The sequence below is a fragment of the Schistocerca gregaria genome, chromosome 3 (assembly GCF_023897955.1).
Source record: "Schistocerca gregaria isolate iqSchGreg1 chromosome 3, iqSchGreg1.2, whole genome shotgun sequence".
Taxonomy (NCBI): Eukaryota; Metazoa; Arthropoda; class Insecta; order Orthoptera; family Acrididae; genus Schistocerca; species Schistocerca gregaria.
In genome coordinates, this window is record NC_064922.1 from 305,367,350 (window position 1) to 305,387,755 (window position 20,406).

At 38.4% G+C, this 20,406-nt stretch overlaps 1 protein-coding gene across 1 annotated transcript in view; it reads left to right on the top strand.

Annotated features, from left to right (window-relative positions):
* Positions 1-13,551, top strand: part of LOC126353950 (protein lifeguard 4-like) — a 30,166-nt gene extending 16,615 nt beyond the window's left edge. Inside the window, exons 5-7 of the mRNA XM_050003245.1 lie at positions 3,784-3,935; positions 12,045-12,177; positions 12,281-13,551. Coding sequence (XP_049859202.1) covers positions 3,784-3,935; positions 12,045-12,177; positions 12,281-12,400 — 405 coding nt within the window. The 3' untranslated portion in view covers positions 12,401-13,551. The remainder of the gene's footprint in view (positions 1-3,783; positions 3,936-12,044; positions 12,178-12,280) is intronic.
* Positions 13,552-20,406: the final 6,855 nt, after the last annotated feature.

A 20,406-nucleotide genomic window follows, 5' to 3' on the forward strand; every position in this document is an offset into this window, starting at 1 on the left:
CCCCCAGCATCACCCGACTTAATTCGACTACATTCCATTATCCTCGTTTTGCTTTTGTTGATGTTCGTCTTATATCCTCCTTTCAAGACGCTATCCATTGCATTCAACTGCTCTTCCAAATCCTTTGCTGTCTCTGACAGAATTACAATGTCATCGGCGAACCTCAACATTTTTATTTCTTCTCCATGGATTTTAATACCTACTCCGAATTTTTCTTTCGTTTCCTTTACTGCTTGCTCAATATACAGATTGAATAACATCGGGGAGAGACTTCAACCCTGTCTCACTCCCTTCTCAACCACTGCTTTCCTTTCATGCCTCTCAACTCTTATAACTGCCATCTGGTTTCTGTACAAATTGTAGATAGCCTTTCGCTCCCTGTATTTTACCCCTGCCATCTTTAGAATTTGCAAGACAGTATTCCAGTCAACATTGTCAAAAGCTTTCTCTAAGTCTACAAATGCTAGAAATGTAGGTTTGCCTTTCCTTAATCTTTCTTCTAAGATAAGCCATAAGGTCAGTATTGCCTCACGTGTACCAGTATTTCTATGGAATCAAAACTGATCTTCCCCGAGGCTGGCTTCTACTAGCTTTTCCATTCATCTGTAAAGAATTCGTGTTAGTATTTTGCAGCTGTGGCTTATTAAACTGATTGTTCGGTAATTTTCACATCTGTCAACACCTGCTTTCTTTGGGATTGGAATTATTATATTCTTCTTGAAGTCTGAGGATATTTCACCTGTCTCATACATCTTGCTCACCAGATGGTAGAGTTTTGTCAGGACTGGCTCTCTCAAGGCCGTCAGTAGTTCCAATGGAATGTTGACTACTCCCGGGACCCTGTTTTGACTCAGGTCTTTCAGTGCTCTGTCAAACTCTTCACGCAGTATTGTATCTCCCATTTCAGCTTCATCTGTATCCTCTTCCATTTCCATAATATTGTCCTCAAGTACATCGCACTTGTATAGACCCTCTATATACTCCTTCCACCTTTCTGCTTTCCCTTCTTTGCTTAGAACTGGGTTTCCATCTGAGCTCTTGATGTTCATACAAGTGGTTCCCTTATCTCCAAAGGTCTCTTTAATTTTCCTGTATGCAGTATCTGTCTTACCCCTAGTGATATAAGCCTCTACATCCTTACATTTGTCCTCTAGCCATCCCTGCTTAGCCATTTTGCACTTCCTGTTGATCTCATTTTTGAGACGTTTGTATTTCTTTTTGCCTGCTTCAATTACTGCATTTTTATATTGTCTCCTTTCATCAATTAAATTCAATATTTCTTCTGTTACCCAAGGATTTCTACTAGCCCTCGTCTTTTTACCTACTTGATCCTCTGCTGCCTTCACTACTTCATCCCTCAAAGCTACCCATTCTTCTTCTACTGTATTTCTTTCCCCCATTCCTGTCAATTGTTCCCTTATGCTCTCCCTGAAACTCTGTACAACCTCTGGTTCTTTCAGTTTATCCAGGTCCCATCTCCTTAAATTCCCACCTTTTTGTATTTTCTTCAGTGTTAATCTACAGTTCATAACCAACAGATTGTGGTCAGAGTCCACATCTGCCCCTGGAAATGTCTTACAATTTAAAACCTGGTTCCTAAATCTCTGTCTTACCATTATATAATCTATCGGATACCTTTTAGCATCTCCAGGGTTCTTCCATGTATACAACCTTCTCTCATGATTCTTAAACCAAGAGTTAGCTATGATAAATTTGTGCTCTGTGCAAAATTCTAGCAGGCGGCTTCCTCTTTCATTTCTTAGCCCCAATCCTACTACGTTTCCTTCTCTCCCTTTTCCTACTAATGAATTCCAGTCATCCATGACTATTAAATTTTCGTCACCCTTCTCTATCTGAATAATTTTTTTATATTTCTTACATACCAGCCCCATAAGGATTTGTGAAGCCACAAGTAGACAAGAAGTAACATCTTTGCACCCCCCCCCCCCCCCTCTCACTCACTCACACACACACACACACACTGGATATGGAAACCTTAATATATTTTTTGTAGAAAGTACCGTCAGTCTTGCAGCATAGTGATGTGCAAGTTGTAGATGTAAATGCAGAACTTGAAGACTTAAAAGTATCCGTGTACCCAAATAACACACTCTAAATTATTGCAGTATTGTGGATGGTTCAGGAAATTGTTTGATTCATCTTCAGTGTGTCAGCAAAAGCTCACTTCTTTTGTAGGTTTTAAGTTCCCAGTTTCCTAAAACTATGTGAGATAAGAATATGAAAAATTAATGCTCCATCTCTTAGTAAGGATCAGAACTATTTCTCAAAAAGCAGATAACACAGATCACTGGAAATGAAATTATAGAGTTGCAGAAACTTTATTTACCTTGTGTTGAGGATCTACGTTAAAAAAAGTTTTTAGAAATTCAGAGTGGAAAAATGAAGATAGGCTGTTACTCAGTTTGAAGGTGAGCTGCTAAGATGTGAGCAGTCACAATGAAGTAGAAAGAAGCTATCTGCTTATGTGACAGTAAATGCTGCAATGACAGGAGAGTGGGCAGATGGTCATGTTAGAATGTTCCATGAAGTGACTAGATGTAAGCCATCAAAAAGGTAGGGGATTAGTGGCTCAGAAGGCTCCTGAGGTGAATGATTGCAGGAATAAATCTACATATAGAAAAGAAAGGTCAAGAAAAGTGTCAGTGGCAAATACACATACATCTGTCATGGAAACTATTTGCATAAAAAAGTCAAAGAAAGGAGAATGCTATTCTTTTTAAAAAATGTAGTATCAGTTTTATTAAATTTTTGTGTTTGACCTAGACCAAATTTGAACATCCTGTAACTAAATATGCTGCCCAGTATTGAGTTTTATATGTACCCTGCCCCTCCCCCTGTACCTGGTCGTGCAATTTCTCTACTTGGTTTCTTGCTTCCCCTGTTCTAACTGCAGCATATTTCCATGTTCTCACTCTTGTCACTCCATCAGTCTCATTTTCCTGGGTTAATATTTTGATCCATTTTTATTTGTTTCTGTTGCTATATTTCTTATACATCCCTTTTATTATACCCCCTCTTATAGTTTCTTCCATTTGTTTGTGTCTTGTATCACTTCCGCTACTGCTTTGTGGAGTTTTCAAGTGTTGAATGACTAGTTTTTCATTTAATACATAATGATACAGACATAAATATCTAAATTTTGAAATTCATCTTTTCATATTAATCTGAAACATTCATTTTATGTTATCAACATCAGTACACAAAATTTTACGATCTTTTCCTTTTAATACCAGTAAACAAACTATGGGGACTGGCATCCACTTGTCTGCAGACAAATGATGGGGATAGCAGACTTGAAAGATTAGCAGTAGAAGAATGCATTACGCAGGAATAAGAATATTTCATTAAGTTGGTTGATATTCTGAGTTTAGCATCAAGTAAATGTGGTCAGTGCTGATTTGTTTTCACATACATGAAATATTAATGCAGACACTTACGATAATGTGTGTTCCTGTTACAAATATACATTTTCTTCTCTGCCAAGCCTGCTACCTGTTTAATTAACTTTTTTTTTGCAAGTTAATTTCTCTTGTTCATTTGTATATTTCCATTTCATTGTCTTGAAGCCCTCTTTAATTAGTTTGTGTACCAGTATTGCACCTCCATTACAACTGTTATGTACGTGTCAGATAGTACCTGTATTTGGTGCTAAAAATCTTACAGAACAATTATCATCATATTTCCTTTGCAGGCTTCAGTAAATCATTTTATCAATTGTTTTTACCCAGAAGAGTTTGTTATTGCATCCTTTCTTTTTTTCAGACAGTTGTACAAGCCTACACAATTGGTGTAGTGCTGACATACTTCGAGCAGGCAGTCGTCCTGCAGGCTTTTGTGATCACCTTAGCTGTTGTGGCAGGACTTACAGCTTTCACATTCCAAACAAAGAAGGATTTCTCATTCTTGGGCCTTGGGTAAGTGCTAAGCAACACCATATCCAAATATTCCATGTGTTTTATAAAGAAATGAACGTATGTCAAGAGGTGATTGTGTGGTCCACTCTGAAGGGGAAATATCATAAGTACACCCATTATTGTCCGCCCCGATAGCTGACTGGTGAGCATAACGGATTGCCATCCTACGGGCCCAGGTTCGATTCCCAGTGTGTCGGAGATTTTCTCCGCTCAGGTACTGGGTGCTGTGTCGTCTTCATCATTATTTCATCCCCATCTGCCACGCAGGTCACCCAATGTGGCATCAAATGTGTTAAGACGTGCACCAAGGCGGCCAGACCTGCTCCGCAAGGGGCCTCCCGGCCAATGACGCCAAACGCTCGTTTCCATTTTTTTTTAATACACATTCTTTACACAGTCGTTTCACAGATACAGCTGTTTGAGGCTGTCAGGAGTGGGGATGGTTCAAGCATTATTACATTAATAGATTATTACTAATTTCTAAGTTCAACATTCTATTAGCATAACAGCATTTGTCCCTCTGTGCTGCGAGATGGCAATTTTAAGAGTTATAAAAGTGAATTTACAGTATAAGAAACAAGCAATGATATGTTGGTACACAATCACCTGCACTATGATCTTTCCTTATAAATCCAAATAACAACCTTCAAAACCGCAGAGAAAAGAGTTTTATGCTCACATGTGCCCCCCTGTAGCTTAGTGGTCAGCGCAATAGAAGGTCAATCCTAAGTGTCCGGGTTCGATTCCCGGCTGGGTCGGAAATTTTCTCCACTCAGGGACTGGGTGTTGTGTTGTCCTAATCATCATCATTTCATCCCCATCGACTCGCAAGTCGCCGAAGTGGCGTCAAATCGAAAGACTTGCACCCGATGCACAGTCTACCTGACGAAAGGCTCTAGTCACACGACATTTTTTTTTTAATGTTCACGTGACAGGGGACAATAGTCGTGGTTCACACTATAATACCTTGACATACATTTTCATACTAAAATAATATAAATGGCCCATGACTGACTTACTGCGTACATTGAGACCAATAAAAAAATATGTAGAAAATCAATTACAAATTTTGCTTGGTTTACTCAGTTGTAATCACTAAACATTATGAAGATCTTACAGTTGTACATACAAGAGAAACATAACCTTTTACATTATTATTGCTACTTGTAAGGGGCTAAACTATTCTCTCTGCATCATCTGTAAATAAAATAGACGATGGACTGCACTTACAGAATAAATGGAGGTGTGTCAGAATTAATTCTTGGTTTATAAAGATAACCCACACTGTGAAGATGATGATAAATGACTAAAGACAATTAGCACAGGAAGATCAATGTAATGTCATTGTCTTCAATTACAATAAAAGATAACATTGACTGAGTGTTGACTGTTATTCTCACATTTTTGTATGTGCAGGCCAAATAGCACAAGATTTTTAATATTGCTTATCATGGTAATTCAATAGTTCCAGTGGAACATGTGTGGACCACAGTGCTTAGGTATACCAAGAGAAGAAGAAATTATGCTGGGTTGAACAAGGGAGCGTGTGAGCCAACCAGTGGCACCACACAAAAAAATCAAATGACCAGAGAATTATTCACTCAATACCATAGCGGTATAAGACGCCACACTTGGTCTGCCAAAGGCCTTGTCCAAAAAAAGAGGATGGAGGGGCAGACAAAGTGTCTGTAAAACCTATTGCCCTTGTGATGGGAAAATGCCCCTAAAACTAAGAAGAATCAACAATGCCTAACAGTGTGAGGATGCAGAAGGCAGTGGAAACCACTGCATAAAGACACGGAATATCTATCCCTAGGACATGTGGCCTGTAATTGAAAAAGTGTCGTGATTATCTCTCTATTGGTAGACGATTCCAAATTAGTTTCCCATATGAATCTTCTGAAGGAGACTGTCAAGGGGAACCTAAACATAAGAAGAGGAAAAATTGAATAACTAATTAAAGGGTAACATACCAAGAGACAGGGTGTTGTATGTCAGAATAAGGAAGCCAGAAAATTTGAAACAGAAAATGCAAAGGCTCAGTTTATGTTTAATGAGAGTTACTGAAGTGAAATGAAGGAAGATAAGGATTTCTGTTCAGACAAATAAAGGATAACTTCAACAGCAACAGAAAATGGTACAGTGGGAGTAGGATTTGTTACAAATAGAAAAACAGGGCAAAGAGTGAGTTACTCCGAACAGTTTAGTGTAGTGTTGGTTACCGCAGAACTGACAGCAAACAAATGTCAACAACAATATGCAGAAAATGAAGATGTAAAGGAAACACAAGGGACAATTAAATGAAAATGAGGCAAATGGGAAAAACAAGCAAATTGTTTGTTGTTTCAAAGGTAATCACTGTAACTGTTAATGTATTTATCCTACTGTGAGACAAGGTGGTCAGTGCCCACATTACCGAGGTTTTTCAGAGTACATTGCAGAAGTTTCACTGAGAAGCCCTTGCATGTCATCTATACAGTCTCGATTCCTCTGCATCTAACTTCCATATTTTTGGTACCCTGAAGAAAGACATTTATGGCCAAGGATACAATCGTGGTTCCTTAGACATCCACAAGCTTTGGTCCATGAAGGCATTGACTTGTTTCACAGTGGGATAAATGTATTAGCAGTTACGCCAATTACTTTTGAAATAGTAAACAGTATACTTAATTTTTTCTGGCTGTCTCACTTTCATTTAACTGTCCATCAAATACAAGGATACTGAAGGGATAATTCAGTTTGTAAAAGGAGCCGATTGTCTAATAATCAGTGGCGATTGGAATGTGGTAACAGGGAAGAGAATAGGAAAAAGAGTTACGGGAGAATATGGGCTTGACAGTAAAAATGAGACTAGTCCCACATTCAGATCTCCGGGAGGGTACTGCCAAAGGAGGCCACGAGAAAACGATTGAATTACCCACAAAGGAACAGTGTTTGAATAACCAACAAAGGAATAACGTTCGACAAGTCAGGGCATGGAATATCAGAAGTTTGAACGTGGTAGGGAAGCTGGAAAATGTGAGAAGAGAAATCTTAAGGCTCAATCTAGCAGAAAATGGTTTAGTGGGGGGTAGGTTTCATAATGAATAGGAAGGTATGGCAGAGAGTGAGTTACTGTGAATAGTTCAGTGGTAGGGTTGTTATCGACAGCAAACCAACACCGACAATGGTAGTTCAGGTATACATCCCGATGTCACACATTGAAGGGGGGGGGGGGGGGGGGGAGAGAGAGAGAGAGAGAGAGAGAGAGAGAGAATATATGAGGATATTGAATCGGCGATTCACTGCACAGAGGGAGATGAAACTCTAATAGTCATGGCAGTTGGAATGTGTTTGTAAGGGAAGGAGTAGAAGAAAGAGTTACAGGCCAATATGGGATTGGTACTAGGAATAATAGAGTAGAAAGACTAATTGAGTTCTGCAATAAATTTCGGCTAGTAATAGTGAACAGTCTGATCAAGAATCACAAGAGGTTGAGGCATACTAGGAAAAGGCCAGAAGATAGGGAAAGACTTCAGTTAGATTACATCATAGTCAGGCAGAGATTCCAAAATCAGATACTGGATTGTAAGGCATATTCACAAACAGATATAGACTCAGATAACCATTTAGTAGTGATGAACAATAGGCTGAAGTTTAAGAGGCTAGTCAGGAAGAATCAGTGTGCAAAGAAGTGGGATACGGAAGCACTAAAGAATAAAGAGTTCTCTAAGGCTATAGATACTGTGTTAAGGAATAGCTCAGGAGGCAGTTCAGTTGAAGAGGAATGGACATCACTAAAAATGGTAACCACAGAATTTGGAAAGGAAATCATAGGAACGAGGAAGGTAACTGAGAAGAAACCATGGATAACAGAAGAAATGTTTCAGTTGATGGATGAAAGAAGGAAGTACAAAAATGTTCAGGGAAATTAAGGAATACATAAATACAAATCACATAGGAATGAAATAAATCGGGTGTTCAGGCAAGCTAAGGCAAAATGGCTGCATGAAAAATATGAAGAGAGAGAAAAAGAAATGATTGTTGGAAGGAGTGACTCGCCATATATGAAAGCCAATACAGCCTTTGGTGAAATTGAAAACAAGTGTGGTGACATTAAGAGTGCTGTGGGGATATTCCATTGTTAAACGCAGAGGAGAGAGTGGGTAGGTGGAAAGAGTGCATGGAAGTCCTATCTTAAAACACAATAAAAGAGGAAACAGGAGTCGATATAGAAGAGATAGAGAGGATCCAGTAATAGAATTGGAATTTAAGAGAGCTTTGGAAGAATTAAGATTGAATAAGGTGGAAGGGTTATGTAACATTCCGTCTGAATTTCTAAAATCGTTGGTGGAAGTGGTAAAAATTTTTGTGTGTAGAATGTATGTGACTGGCGATATACCGTCAAACTTTCAGAAAAACATCATCCACGCAATTATGACAATTGCAAGGACTGAGAAGTGTGAGAATCATCACACAATCAGATTAACAGCTCATGCATCCAAGTTGCTGATAAGAATAATGTACAGAAAAATGGAAAAGAAAATTGAGGATGCGTTGGATGACAATCAGTTTGGCTTTTGGAAAGGCAAGGGCATTAGAGAGGCAGATCTGGCATTGTGGTTGATAGTGGAAGCAAGACTAAAGAAAAATCAGGACCATTCACAGCATTTGTCTACCTGTAAATAGTGTTAAAGAGTGGAAGACTAAGAACGAAGCGCTCAAGCTAAAAATGGTATAAGACAGGAATGTAGTCTTCCGCCCTTACTGTTCAATCTATACATTGAAGAAGAAATGACAAAAATAAAAGAAAGATTCAAGAGTGGAATAAAATTAAATGTGGAAGGATATCAGTGATACAATTTGCTGATGACATCCTTATCCTTAGTGAAAGTGAAGAAGAATTACAGGATCTGCTGAATGAAATAAACGGTGTAATGAGTGCACAATATGGATTGGGAGTAAGTCAAGGAATTTACGAATATAATGAGAAGTAGGAGAAATGAGAACTGCAGGAATCTTTCGATCAGAATTGGTGATCACAAATTAGGTGAAGTTAAGGAATTCTGCTACCTAGGGAGCAGTGCAAAAAGTGCATTCCTGGCCAAGGGAAATCTACTAATATCAAACATAGACTTTAATTTGAAGAATAAAAATCTGAGACTGTACATTTGAAGTATGTATTGTATGGTAGTGAAACATGAACTGTGGGAAAACCAGAAAAGAAGAGAATCAAAGCATTTGAGGTGTGGTGTTATGGAGGAATGTTGAAAAGTAGGTTACCCGATAAGGTAAGAAATGAGGAAGTTCTGCACGAATTTTCAAGGAAAGAAGTATATGGGAAACATTGATAAGAAGAAGGTACACGATTAAAGGGCATCTGTTAAGACTTCAGGAAATAACTACCATAGTACTAGAGTGTGCCGTAGAGGGTAACGTCCAACAAATAATTGAGAACATAAGTTGCAAGTGCTACTCGGAGATGAATTAGTTGGCTCAGGAGAGGAATGTTGACAGGCCACATCAAACCAGTCAGAATAAACGTTTGTCATGTAATGAAAATCCACAAGCACTGTTTGAGCAACCCCTGCATTCACAAAAGGTTGGCGTATTCTTTGCGATATCACAGCGTCTCATCTTCAGACCATTTTTTTTTTTTTAGAGAAAAAAAAAGAAAATTGAAGTAATGATGCGATTAATGATAAGCTTAACATCAAACTTGGTGACCGTAAAGTAGATGAAATTAACGAATTCTGCTACCTAATACAAACTGTTACACATGGCAGATGAAGAAAGTAATACATAAAAAGCAGATTAGCACTGGATAACAGGGCATTCCTGTCCAAGAGAAGTCTGATAGAACCAAACATAATCTGAGAAAGAAACTTCTGATGTATGTTTAGGGCACAGCATTACATGGAGGGAGGAATGTATGAAAAACACGGGTTAGAAAATGGGATAGGAGAATAGGACATGTGGTAAGACATAATGGGATAACTTGCAAGGCACTAGAGGAAGCTGTGGAGTCTAGAAACTGTAGGGGAAGACAGAGATTAGAATACATCAAACAAAAAGCTGAAGACATAAGGTGCAAGCACTACTGTGAGAGGATGAGGTTAGCACAAGAGAAGGTTCGTCCCAGGCCACATCAAACTAGTCAGAAGACTGATGACAAAAAATGGCATGCTGTAGTATAACACAATACTGATTTGAGGTCACAGCTATTGCATTCCTTTAAAAAAAAAAAAGAAAAAAAAAAAGAAATGTGTGGATGTCATAAGGCAGACTGGGATAAGGTGCAACAGGCATTTATACAAGCCCTATTCAAGGGATATTCATAAAGTTCATTAGTTACCGTCCTGTTAAGCATTTTTGGTAATAGCCACAAAATAATCTGAAATTAATGTTTTGTGCATTTTATGAATATTTGGTTTGTTCCTGTGCCTTTCAACATTTGACTGATAATCAGGGAATTATTCAGATTTTCTTAATAAAAGCAAAAAGGCTGGCTAACACTTCAATAGCTGAAATTGCAGTACTTCCATAGACACTTAAATTAGAGGAAAAAGCTATTTCTAACTTTCAGTATTGTCAGGTCTTTCCTCTGGGAGGAAAGATGGATGGGCTGGGCAGGAGAGGCAGGTCATTCATACTCCATGATGAGAGGGAGCTACCTGTTTTGAGGACCGTGGGAGACAAAGGGAGAGGCACAGAGAGAGTACATGGTAAATATAGTATATTGGTAAGCACTGTGCCAGCTCCAGTCTAGATGCAATAGGATTGAGTAAAAAGTAAAGATGGATTGAGAGAAAGAGAAGCATTGAGGGGACAGTATGTATTTTCACTTTGCTTTCTTGGATGTGGTCAAGGCTTTTGGCATAATACCCCTTTATCTGACATGGTTTGCCACACATGGTCATGAAGTACCTGAGAAACTAATTGAAATCAGAAATTCAGAAAGTAGGAGCTTTGACACTACCAAATACTGCAGATTTTGTACTTACTGCAGAACACAATAAAGACCTTCAATGACATGTCCAAGCCTGGAAGAACTGCATTGAGCAATCTGGTCCATGCACCACTATAAAGAAGATTGAATACCTGTCAACAGATGCAAAAGTATAGACACAATCAAGATCAACTGCATAGATCTGCCAAAAACAAATATCTTAAAATTGCTGCCAAAGGCTCACTTGTTTCAAAAATCACAAACTGAATTTTCAATGCATGGTGTAATTAGTAGAAATCAATAGGTGTGCAGTCTGTCCACTTGTCTTGCACAGTGTAGAATGTTGTCTTGCACAAAAACAGCAGACAAAGATTTGCTTTCATGGAAAACAAAATGCTTTACTGGTCACCTGGCATGACACGTTGTAATTATGTGACCCATGATGAAATCTGCAGGCAGTATCAAGTGGCACCTATAATTGAGAAGATGAGGGAAAGTGGTATGGAGGGGTACTTTGAGCAGATCAAGGAACAACAGAAAAAGACAGGTTGTCATTTGAAAACAATGACAAAAAACCTACTGGGAGACCAAGGCAATGTTGGGTAGATACCCTCCTAGATCTTAAGGTAGGAGGCTCCACCCTGACCAAGTACAAGATTGCACCAAGGGGAGACAGAGAGCCAAATGGGTGGACCTCTGCATCGCAGGACAAAGACTGAGGAGGAGGAGGAAGACGAAGAAGAAGAAGAAATGGTTCCACATTATAATCATGACTGTACCTCAGACACATAATGCCGTGTATAATAGTATAAATGTAGTAATGAAAAGACCCGGTGGAATGTGTGTGTGTGTGTGTGTGTGTGTGTGTGTGTGTGTGTGTGTGTGTGTGTGTGTGTGTTTTCCTCCAAAATGTAGTGATTTACATACATTTGTTTATGTGGCAATCAACAACTGTCCCCATCTGTGTATGTTGAGAATATCATAATCATTATCGTAAGCTTTTTTATTTGTTTATTTTTTTAAATACTGCCATTACTTCATTCAACACAGATAAAAAAACTACATAGCAATATTGAACATAAACATTTAAATAATGTCACAAATAAGTTTGTATGAGTTGAAATAGGGAGAAACATACCATCCTTGCTAAATGAGTAAGATATAACATTCTCAATTTACAGGTTATTTGCTGGACTGTGTGTTTTAATGGTTGGAGGTCTCCTACAAATATTTATTGGTAGCACAGCTCTTGAACTTCTTTTGTCTGCTGGTGGAGCCTTCCTCTTCTCACTTTTCATCATTTATGATACACAGGTAAATAAAATTTGAATTCCTATATAGTAATTGTGTGGTTTGATTTGACCCTGGCATTTTGGGAAGGTAATGTACCGGCTATTTGATCCATTTTATGTTGCAGATGCTGATGGAGAAACTGTCTGCTGAAGAGTATATATTGGCAACAATAAATCTTTATCTTGATATTATTAATCTGTTTTTGTATATTTTAAGACTCCTGGAGGCAGCAAGGAGACATTGAGTTACTTGTTAACGGTTGCTCTTTTACCACGATTCTGACAAACAGTATTTGCTGAGCCATGCCATTCAGCAAATGAAATTTTTGTGGTGGAAAATAATTTTTTTATTCTCGTACCTTGAGATACAAAAAGCTATTTCACTTACACAAAAATTTTAACAAATAAATCTCATGTTTCAAGCACATGTGTATATGGAATTTGGAAGTGTGATGGAAAGTTGAGAGAAATTTAAGTGTTTGAGAATATGAAATAGGTAAGCATTCCACTGTTATAAAGAAATCTTGAATGCTATCCAAACATAAGCTAAATAATCTTTTATCTACATAATCACACAAAAAAGGAAAATTAAAAAGGGAATTGTGTCTAGTGTGATCTTTCGTTGTTGACACTTCTAGGGAATTTTCTGCAAGGATTGCTCTAATTTCATAATAAAAATATTTGTCATGTTATTCTCTTCTTCACATATTTAATTATTTCCAACACATATATTGTTAGAATATATTTAATGAAATATACTTCAAGCACTTTGAATGGTATCTGAGATATATATGAAGGGTGGTTGTTCATACATTAAAACAGTGCCTTTGTGCCTGATAGACTACAATTCTAAAATGGGTTTTAAATACATCTTTTGTGATAACAGAAAATATCTTGGTGCACAGTGTAAATTAGATATTTTATTGTCTGTTAATAGCAGTATTAATGTACAAAGTGTGAAATAAATTTATTTTTAAATGTTTAACTTTTGTCATTTATTCTATGTCATTCTCAACATAGAACTTGTAAAGTTTTGTTGTACATAGCTGAGGTCGTCCACACACTCACAGAAAAATAACAAGCAATTTTTAATTCAAAGGAATTTGATAAAAGATACTAGATTATTAATACTTTTCAGATTATGTGGAATTATTTCTACAATTCACAGTGCAGGAACAGAATATTTATCTTGATAACTTAGTGTACCAATATGGAATATAAAGTATCAAATATCTTTGTAAAATTTAATAGTATTAATTGATATTATAACATTAACTAAATGGGAAATGCAATTAAGTTTCATGGTACTGCTTGTAGATCTAAAAGCACACTGGAGAAAGAAAAGTTGAAATATGAGACATATTGTAAAATATTAAAAATGAAGTGAAAAAATTAATTTTAATTATTGTTATTTTTGTTTGTGGTGCATCTTGGTGAACTATGTGGCCCTTCTCCACCTGTACATTATTGAAGGAGACTAACTTGTTATAGATGTTGTTGAAAAGCATAGATTTTATTGCCGTCACTGGTTTTAGGCAGCCTATCTTTGAATGTACACCAAGTAATGGAAATAATAGTTATTTGTTTTTCTCTTTCCTACAAAAATTTTGGTTGAGTTATTATTGATACTGATTCCAAAAATGAACTGAATGTTTTGTGTTGGGGAAATAACACAGAAAGTAAAGAACATGATCTGGGAAACGAAGTACTGAAAATTTCTCTATATAGTATACTCCTACAGAGGAATGAATTTGTGTAGGAGCCATTGGCACTGCTTGAGAAGTGTCGCCATTTAGTAACGACCTTTGTGTATTTCAGTTATATGCAACCAAAATTCCAGTGGATGTGTGCACACCTATTACATGGTCATTTATTATTTGAGGAAGGTGGAAGGTTCTGTGAGGATATAGCTCTCTCTCTCATATAAAGATGATGTGACTTACCAAACAAAAGCGCTGGCAGGTCGATAGACACACAAACATACACACAAAATTCAAGCTTTCGCAACCGGTGGTTGCTTCGTCAGGAAAGAGGGAAGGAGAAGGAAAGATGAAAGGATGTGGGTTTTAAGGGAGAGGGTAAGGAGTCATTCCAATCCCGGGAGCGGAGAGACTTACCTTAGGGGGAAAAAAGGGTAGGTATATACTCGCGCACACACGCATGCATATCCATCCATACATATACAGACACAAGCAGACATCATTATGTCTGCTTGTGTCTGTATATGTATGGATGGATATACGTGTGTGTGTGTGTGTGTGTGTGTGTGTGTGTGTGTGTGTGTGGGGGTGGGCGCGCGCGCGCGCGCGCGCGCGAGTATATACCTATCCTTTTTTCCCCCCTAAGGTAAGTCTTTCCGCTATGTCCATTCTCAGAAATTTCTTCCTCAAATTGAGGCCTATGTTTGATACTAGTAGACTTTTCTTAGACAAGAATGCCCTTTTTGCCATTGATAGTTTGTTTTTCATGTTGCCTTTGCTCCATCCATAATGGGTTATATTGCTGCCTATTAACCATAATACCTTAAATTCCTGAATTTTACATTGAAGTGCCAGATAAACTGGTATAGGCATGCCTATTCAAATACAGATACACAAACAGGCACACTATGGCACTGCAGTTGGCATTGCCTAATAAGACAGCAAGTGTCTGTCACAGTCATTAGATCAGCTACTGCTGCTACAATGGCAGGTTATCAAGATTTGAGTCAGTTTGAACGTGGTTTTATAGTCGGCACACGAGCGATGGGACGTAGCATCTTCGAGGTTGTGATGAAATGGGGTTTTTCCTATATGACCACTTCATGAGTGTACCATGAGTATTAGGAATTTGGTAAAACATCAAATCTCCGACATTGCTGTGGCTTGTAGCAGTTCGCCTGCTTTTATTTCTTTATTTGTTGTCCTCGGTGTTGACATACTGCGTTGCTACGCTGGCTGAAAAATGGGGTTTGTAATTCTGACACTGACTACTGTAAATAATGTAGCCAACAGGTGCACAGTTGTGTTTCACAGTACTTTACTTTCACTGTTCACAGCCCCAAATAATACACAGTTATAGGGCCGGTGCACTGTTGTTTAACTTTTGATAAGCCTCATTAATAGTTTGCAGCCAAACCTCCCCATACTGCTACAATAGTTTACTATTGAACATCTACGAGCAGTACAAACCTATCCACAAAATTTACAGTTCTTGAAGAATAGAAAGGTATGTGTGGAGCGGACACTGTCAGTGTTTTAACACATGGCTGAATTGTGTAACACTTATTTCACTGTTAGGTTGATTCATTGTTGTTCTAAGCAACACAGATTTCTCGTCTGAAACTCAGCTGTGGACTGACTGCCTTGTGACCAAAAATCAGGCCCTTATACGAGGGTCACTCCAAAACAAATCCAAACAATTTTTGTAAAAATACAGTTTTCATTCTGCATGTGTGAAAGTTTTACAGTGTGTAGATACATCCTTCCCGCTTGTTTTTTAACTTAGTTCAACCTCTTCACGTGAGTGGCGCCGTCACAGCATGTCTTAAAGATAGCTGCTACACTTGATGTTCGTCAGAAGCAACGTGCTGTCATAGAATTCCTAAGTTGTGAAAACGAGACTGTGGGAAACATCCACAAGAGGTTGAAAAAGGTGTATGGAGGTGCTGTTGTCGATTGCAGTACAGTTAGTCAGTGGGCAAGCAGGTTATGTGGTGAAAGCACGCAGAGCAGTATTGAGGATTGTCCTTGCAGCAGCAGGCCTTGTACTGCACACACTCCAGACAATGTGCAGAGAGTTAACGAATTGGTGGCTGCTGACAGATGCATCACAGTGAATGACTTATCACGCTACGTTGGGATACGGGGAGGAAGTGTTTGCAGAATAATGAAAGTGTTGGCGTTAAAAAAAGGTTTGTGCCAGGTGGGTTCCGAGGATGTTGACAGTTGCTCACAAAGAAACAAGAAAAATGGTATGCAGCAAACTTTTGGAACAGTATGATAATAGTGGAGATGAAATTCTTGGACGAACTGTGACAGGTGATGAAACGTGGCTCCATCATTTTTCATCAGAGACGAAGAGGCAATCAGTGGAGTGGCATCATGCAAATTCACCCAAGAAAAAAAATTCAGAACCACACCTTCTGCTAGAAAAGTTACGGTTACGGTGTTTTTCAATTCCAAAGGACTCTTGCTTGTGGACATCATGCCAAGTGGAACCACCATAAATTCTGATGCTTATGTGACGACACTGAAGAAAGCTCGTCCTGAGTCGTGTTCGACCACATCGGCAAAATCAGGATGTTTTGCTGTTGCACGACGATAATGCACGGCCACATGTCAGTCAAAATACCATGGAAGCAATCACAAAACTTGGATGGACAACACTGAAACACCCGCCTTACAGTCCTGACGTGGCTCCATGTGACTATCATCTCTTTGGGAAACTGAAAGACTCTCTTTGTGGAACAAGGTTGGAAGATGATGGCTCCCTTGTGCATGCTGCCAAACAGTGGCTCCAACAGGTTGGTCTAGAATTTTACCGTGCAGGTATACAGGCACTGGTTCCAAGATGACGTAAGACAGTTGAGAGGGATGGAAATTATGTAGAGAAATGAAAATATTGTTCCTAAAGGATGTATCTACACCCAGTAGAACTTTCAAATATGTAGAATAAAAGATAGATTAAAAAAAATAGTGTGCATTTCTTTTGGAGTTACCCTCGTATATCTTCACAATAATAGGCTCTGAAACTACTCATTCTACGAAATTAAATTTACAGAAATTACAATTAAACTTAAGTCCATAAATTAACTGAATGCAACAAAAAATTGTGTGTTTTTAACAGTTTCTTCTACTGCAAGAGTTAGGCCGAATTATTTGTTTAAATCATGAATTTTACAAATATAGTTACCCAAATAATACTTTTTGCAAAACTGTTAATTACTTTGGAATTAATTAGGGGCTGGCTTTGCTAACATATCTTTGAAGGGATCCAAATAGGCGCTTTAAATATTTCGTCTTCCATATATTTACAATTATTACAGAATTTGTATTTGTTTATACATCAACAATAGAATTTATATTATGAAACGATTACCAATTCCACCCTATAATAAAAGATACTAACTAGGAATAGTTAAAAGAAATAAGAAAATCAATTACATATATAAAACTAAGCACAGAATTAGACCAGGTGTTATATTCTCTAAAGCTATGGGCCAATCTTTCTCTTTTACAAAAATGCAGATTCTGTTCACCTATGTTATTGGTAATTAGTTAAAAACTGAAAAAATGAATTTTAAGGTGGCAGATGGCAAAACAAGATGGGAAGAAAAATTATCACAGATTGCTTCATCACAGGCTGGAAAAAGATCTTGCAAGAACGGGACCACCAACGACTGAAGAGAATGATTCAACATGACAGAAGTGCAACCCTTCTGTAAATTGCTGCAGATTTCAATACTGGGCCATCAGTAAGTGCCAGCACATGAACCATTCAATGCAACATCTTCGATAGGGGCTTCCAGAGCCCTTGTACCCTTGATGACTGTATGGCAGAAAGCTTTATGCCTCACTTGAGCCTGTCAACACTGACACTGTACTGTTGATGACTGGAAACATGTTGCTTAGTCAGACGAGTCTCATTTCAAATTGTATCAAGTGGATGGATGGGTATGGAGACAACTTCATGAATCCTTGGACCCTGCATGTCAGCAGGGGACTGTTCAAGCTGGTGGAGGCTCTGTAATGGTGTGGGGCAAGGGCAGTTGGAGTGATATGGGATCCCTAGTATGACTCTGACAGGTGACACATATGTAAGGATCCTGTCTGATGACCTGCATCCATTCATGTCCATTGTACAGTCCGATGGGCAAATCCAGCAGGACACTGCGACACCCCACATGTCCAGAATTGCTACATGATGGCTTCAGGAACACTTCCGCTGGCCACCAGACTCCCCAGACATGAACGTTATTGAGTATATCTGGGACACCTTGCAACATGCTGTTCAGAATAGATCCCCACACCCTCGTACTCTTGCAGATTTATGGACAGCCCTGGAGGTTTCATGGTGTCACTTCCCTGCAGCATTACTTCATACATTAGTTGAGTCCATGCCATGTAATGTTGCAGCACTTCTGCGTGCTCGCAGGGACCGTACACAATATTACGCGGGTATAACAATTTATTTGGCACTTCAGTATACCTTATGACTTAGCACAACCTTCCTCTGAGATGGAATGCAGACCCTAAAGCCATCTCTGTTATTCACATACCCAACCATTTGCGGCCTTAGCTGAGTAGCCAGTGCGCCCGACTACCATGCAGCAGGCCTGGATTCAATTTCCAGCGATGTCAGAGATTTCTCCACTTGGGGACTGGGTGTTTATCCTCATCATCATTTCATCATCGTCAACAAGCGCGTCACCCAATGTGGTCACCTGAATAGACTTGAAAACTGTTGACTGAAGTTCCGGTGAGGGCATGGCCATCATTGACATACGATCATTTCATTTTGTTTCACACTCCCATCCAGATGTCTGTGCACAGCCTTGTCGTCAAACTTTGAATGTAAATTCACCAATAACCATCAGTCAATTCATTCACTTCCTGAATGGTGATTGATGCATTTTTTGCAGTGCTCATCAATAGCAGATTTCTTCTTTGTACCCTTTTCCACTGACATTCCCCTGCTTCAAGACACATTTCACATGTTATTCGTGTTGATAGTCACCTCTCTCATGATATACTTGCAGCATACCCAATGATATCATTGAGTTCACTTGAACTGGTTGTGCTAGAGACCATGGCTTATGTGACCAGTCATCATCATTTTCTCAGTCACTCCATTTTCGGTTTTGACACTTTCGTTATCAAATCTCTTGCAAACACCTTTTCATGCAGCTGCTTTTGTAGAGAACAAGCGAACACTTGCTTCAGCAACATAAAGCACATCTTTCAGTTCAGCATAATTCCAGCATTATTCAACTGCATTTGGATTTTTAGTTCCCTGTCCATGAACCTACTTCCTTACACCTCTTTCGCCAATTTAAATATTTTCAGGAACAGCAAAGTTTTTTATAAGATAGAAAATACTGTTGATTGATAGTGATGTGGTTCGTGGCAACACTGTTGCAGTACCAACTATTGATTTCAACACAGTTATTGACTGAAGCACTGAAAACATATGGCAAAAATGCAGCATTTTTTCTGGACTGATTGATGTGAATAATTCTGTCTTTTTTTTGAGACAAACTGCTGCCTAATGGCCTATCTGCCCACTTTCATGACACGGAAATTTTCATTTTGCACATTCCACAGTGTTTTTTGGTTTTTTCGCTGTTGTCACTTGTAATTTGCTGAATTTCCTTCTTGGGACTGCTGCATGCAACAGATTTGGCTGATTCGACTATACTTTGAAGTTCAATTCTGTACAATTTTTCAGTTAAAAGAGTCACACTTTAATTTTTGGTGGAATCATGTACCATATCTTTAAAACTGTAATATCCTTTCCTTAGTGTGGATAAAATTTGATCACTTAAAATTCCTCATGCTTCTGCAGTTCATCACTCAAATCTATCAAAAGTTTCTGCAGCTTCATGATGTGAGTGCTTATTTTCTCTTTGTTGTCATGCTGAACATGAAAAAATGCTTTGCTCACCTTGTTTAATAATTACATACTGCTATGTTCGAATCGCTCTTGTTAAATTGTCCCAAATTTCACATATGTGGGTGCATGTCAAGACATCCTCAACTACAGATTTTCCTAGCACACTTGCTAATAAACTAACCGCTTTCACAGCATCTTTCAACCACTGGTGATGTGCCACCTTTTTTTCCACAGTTGCATGTTCTGCCTATTCAGCACCCTTGTACATACAGTTAACAATGTCTTCAAGTGCATATGCTTGCAACAGCATCAACATGTGCCATTTCCACTTTACCCAGTTTTCGTATGCTTTGAGTTTTTCCACTTGAATTCTGTAGTCACCAACACCAGCTGCCATTTACATTGTATACTACAAACACAGGCAAATTTACATTATTTCACAAAAATTTATTTATGAGTGAAAACAAAATATTTCATGGCTTTTCACATGCAGGCTGGGCCCATAACCTGCTAAGACTGTTTATTTCAAACAGTCTACAAAAGATTTACTGAACATGGTTCATCAGAGATACACACACCGCAACATACAGCAATGACACTTTCAGTTTTTCCAGTCCACAGATTTAACTGCACTTTCATAACAAAGAATAAAATGCCA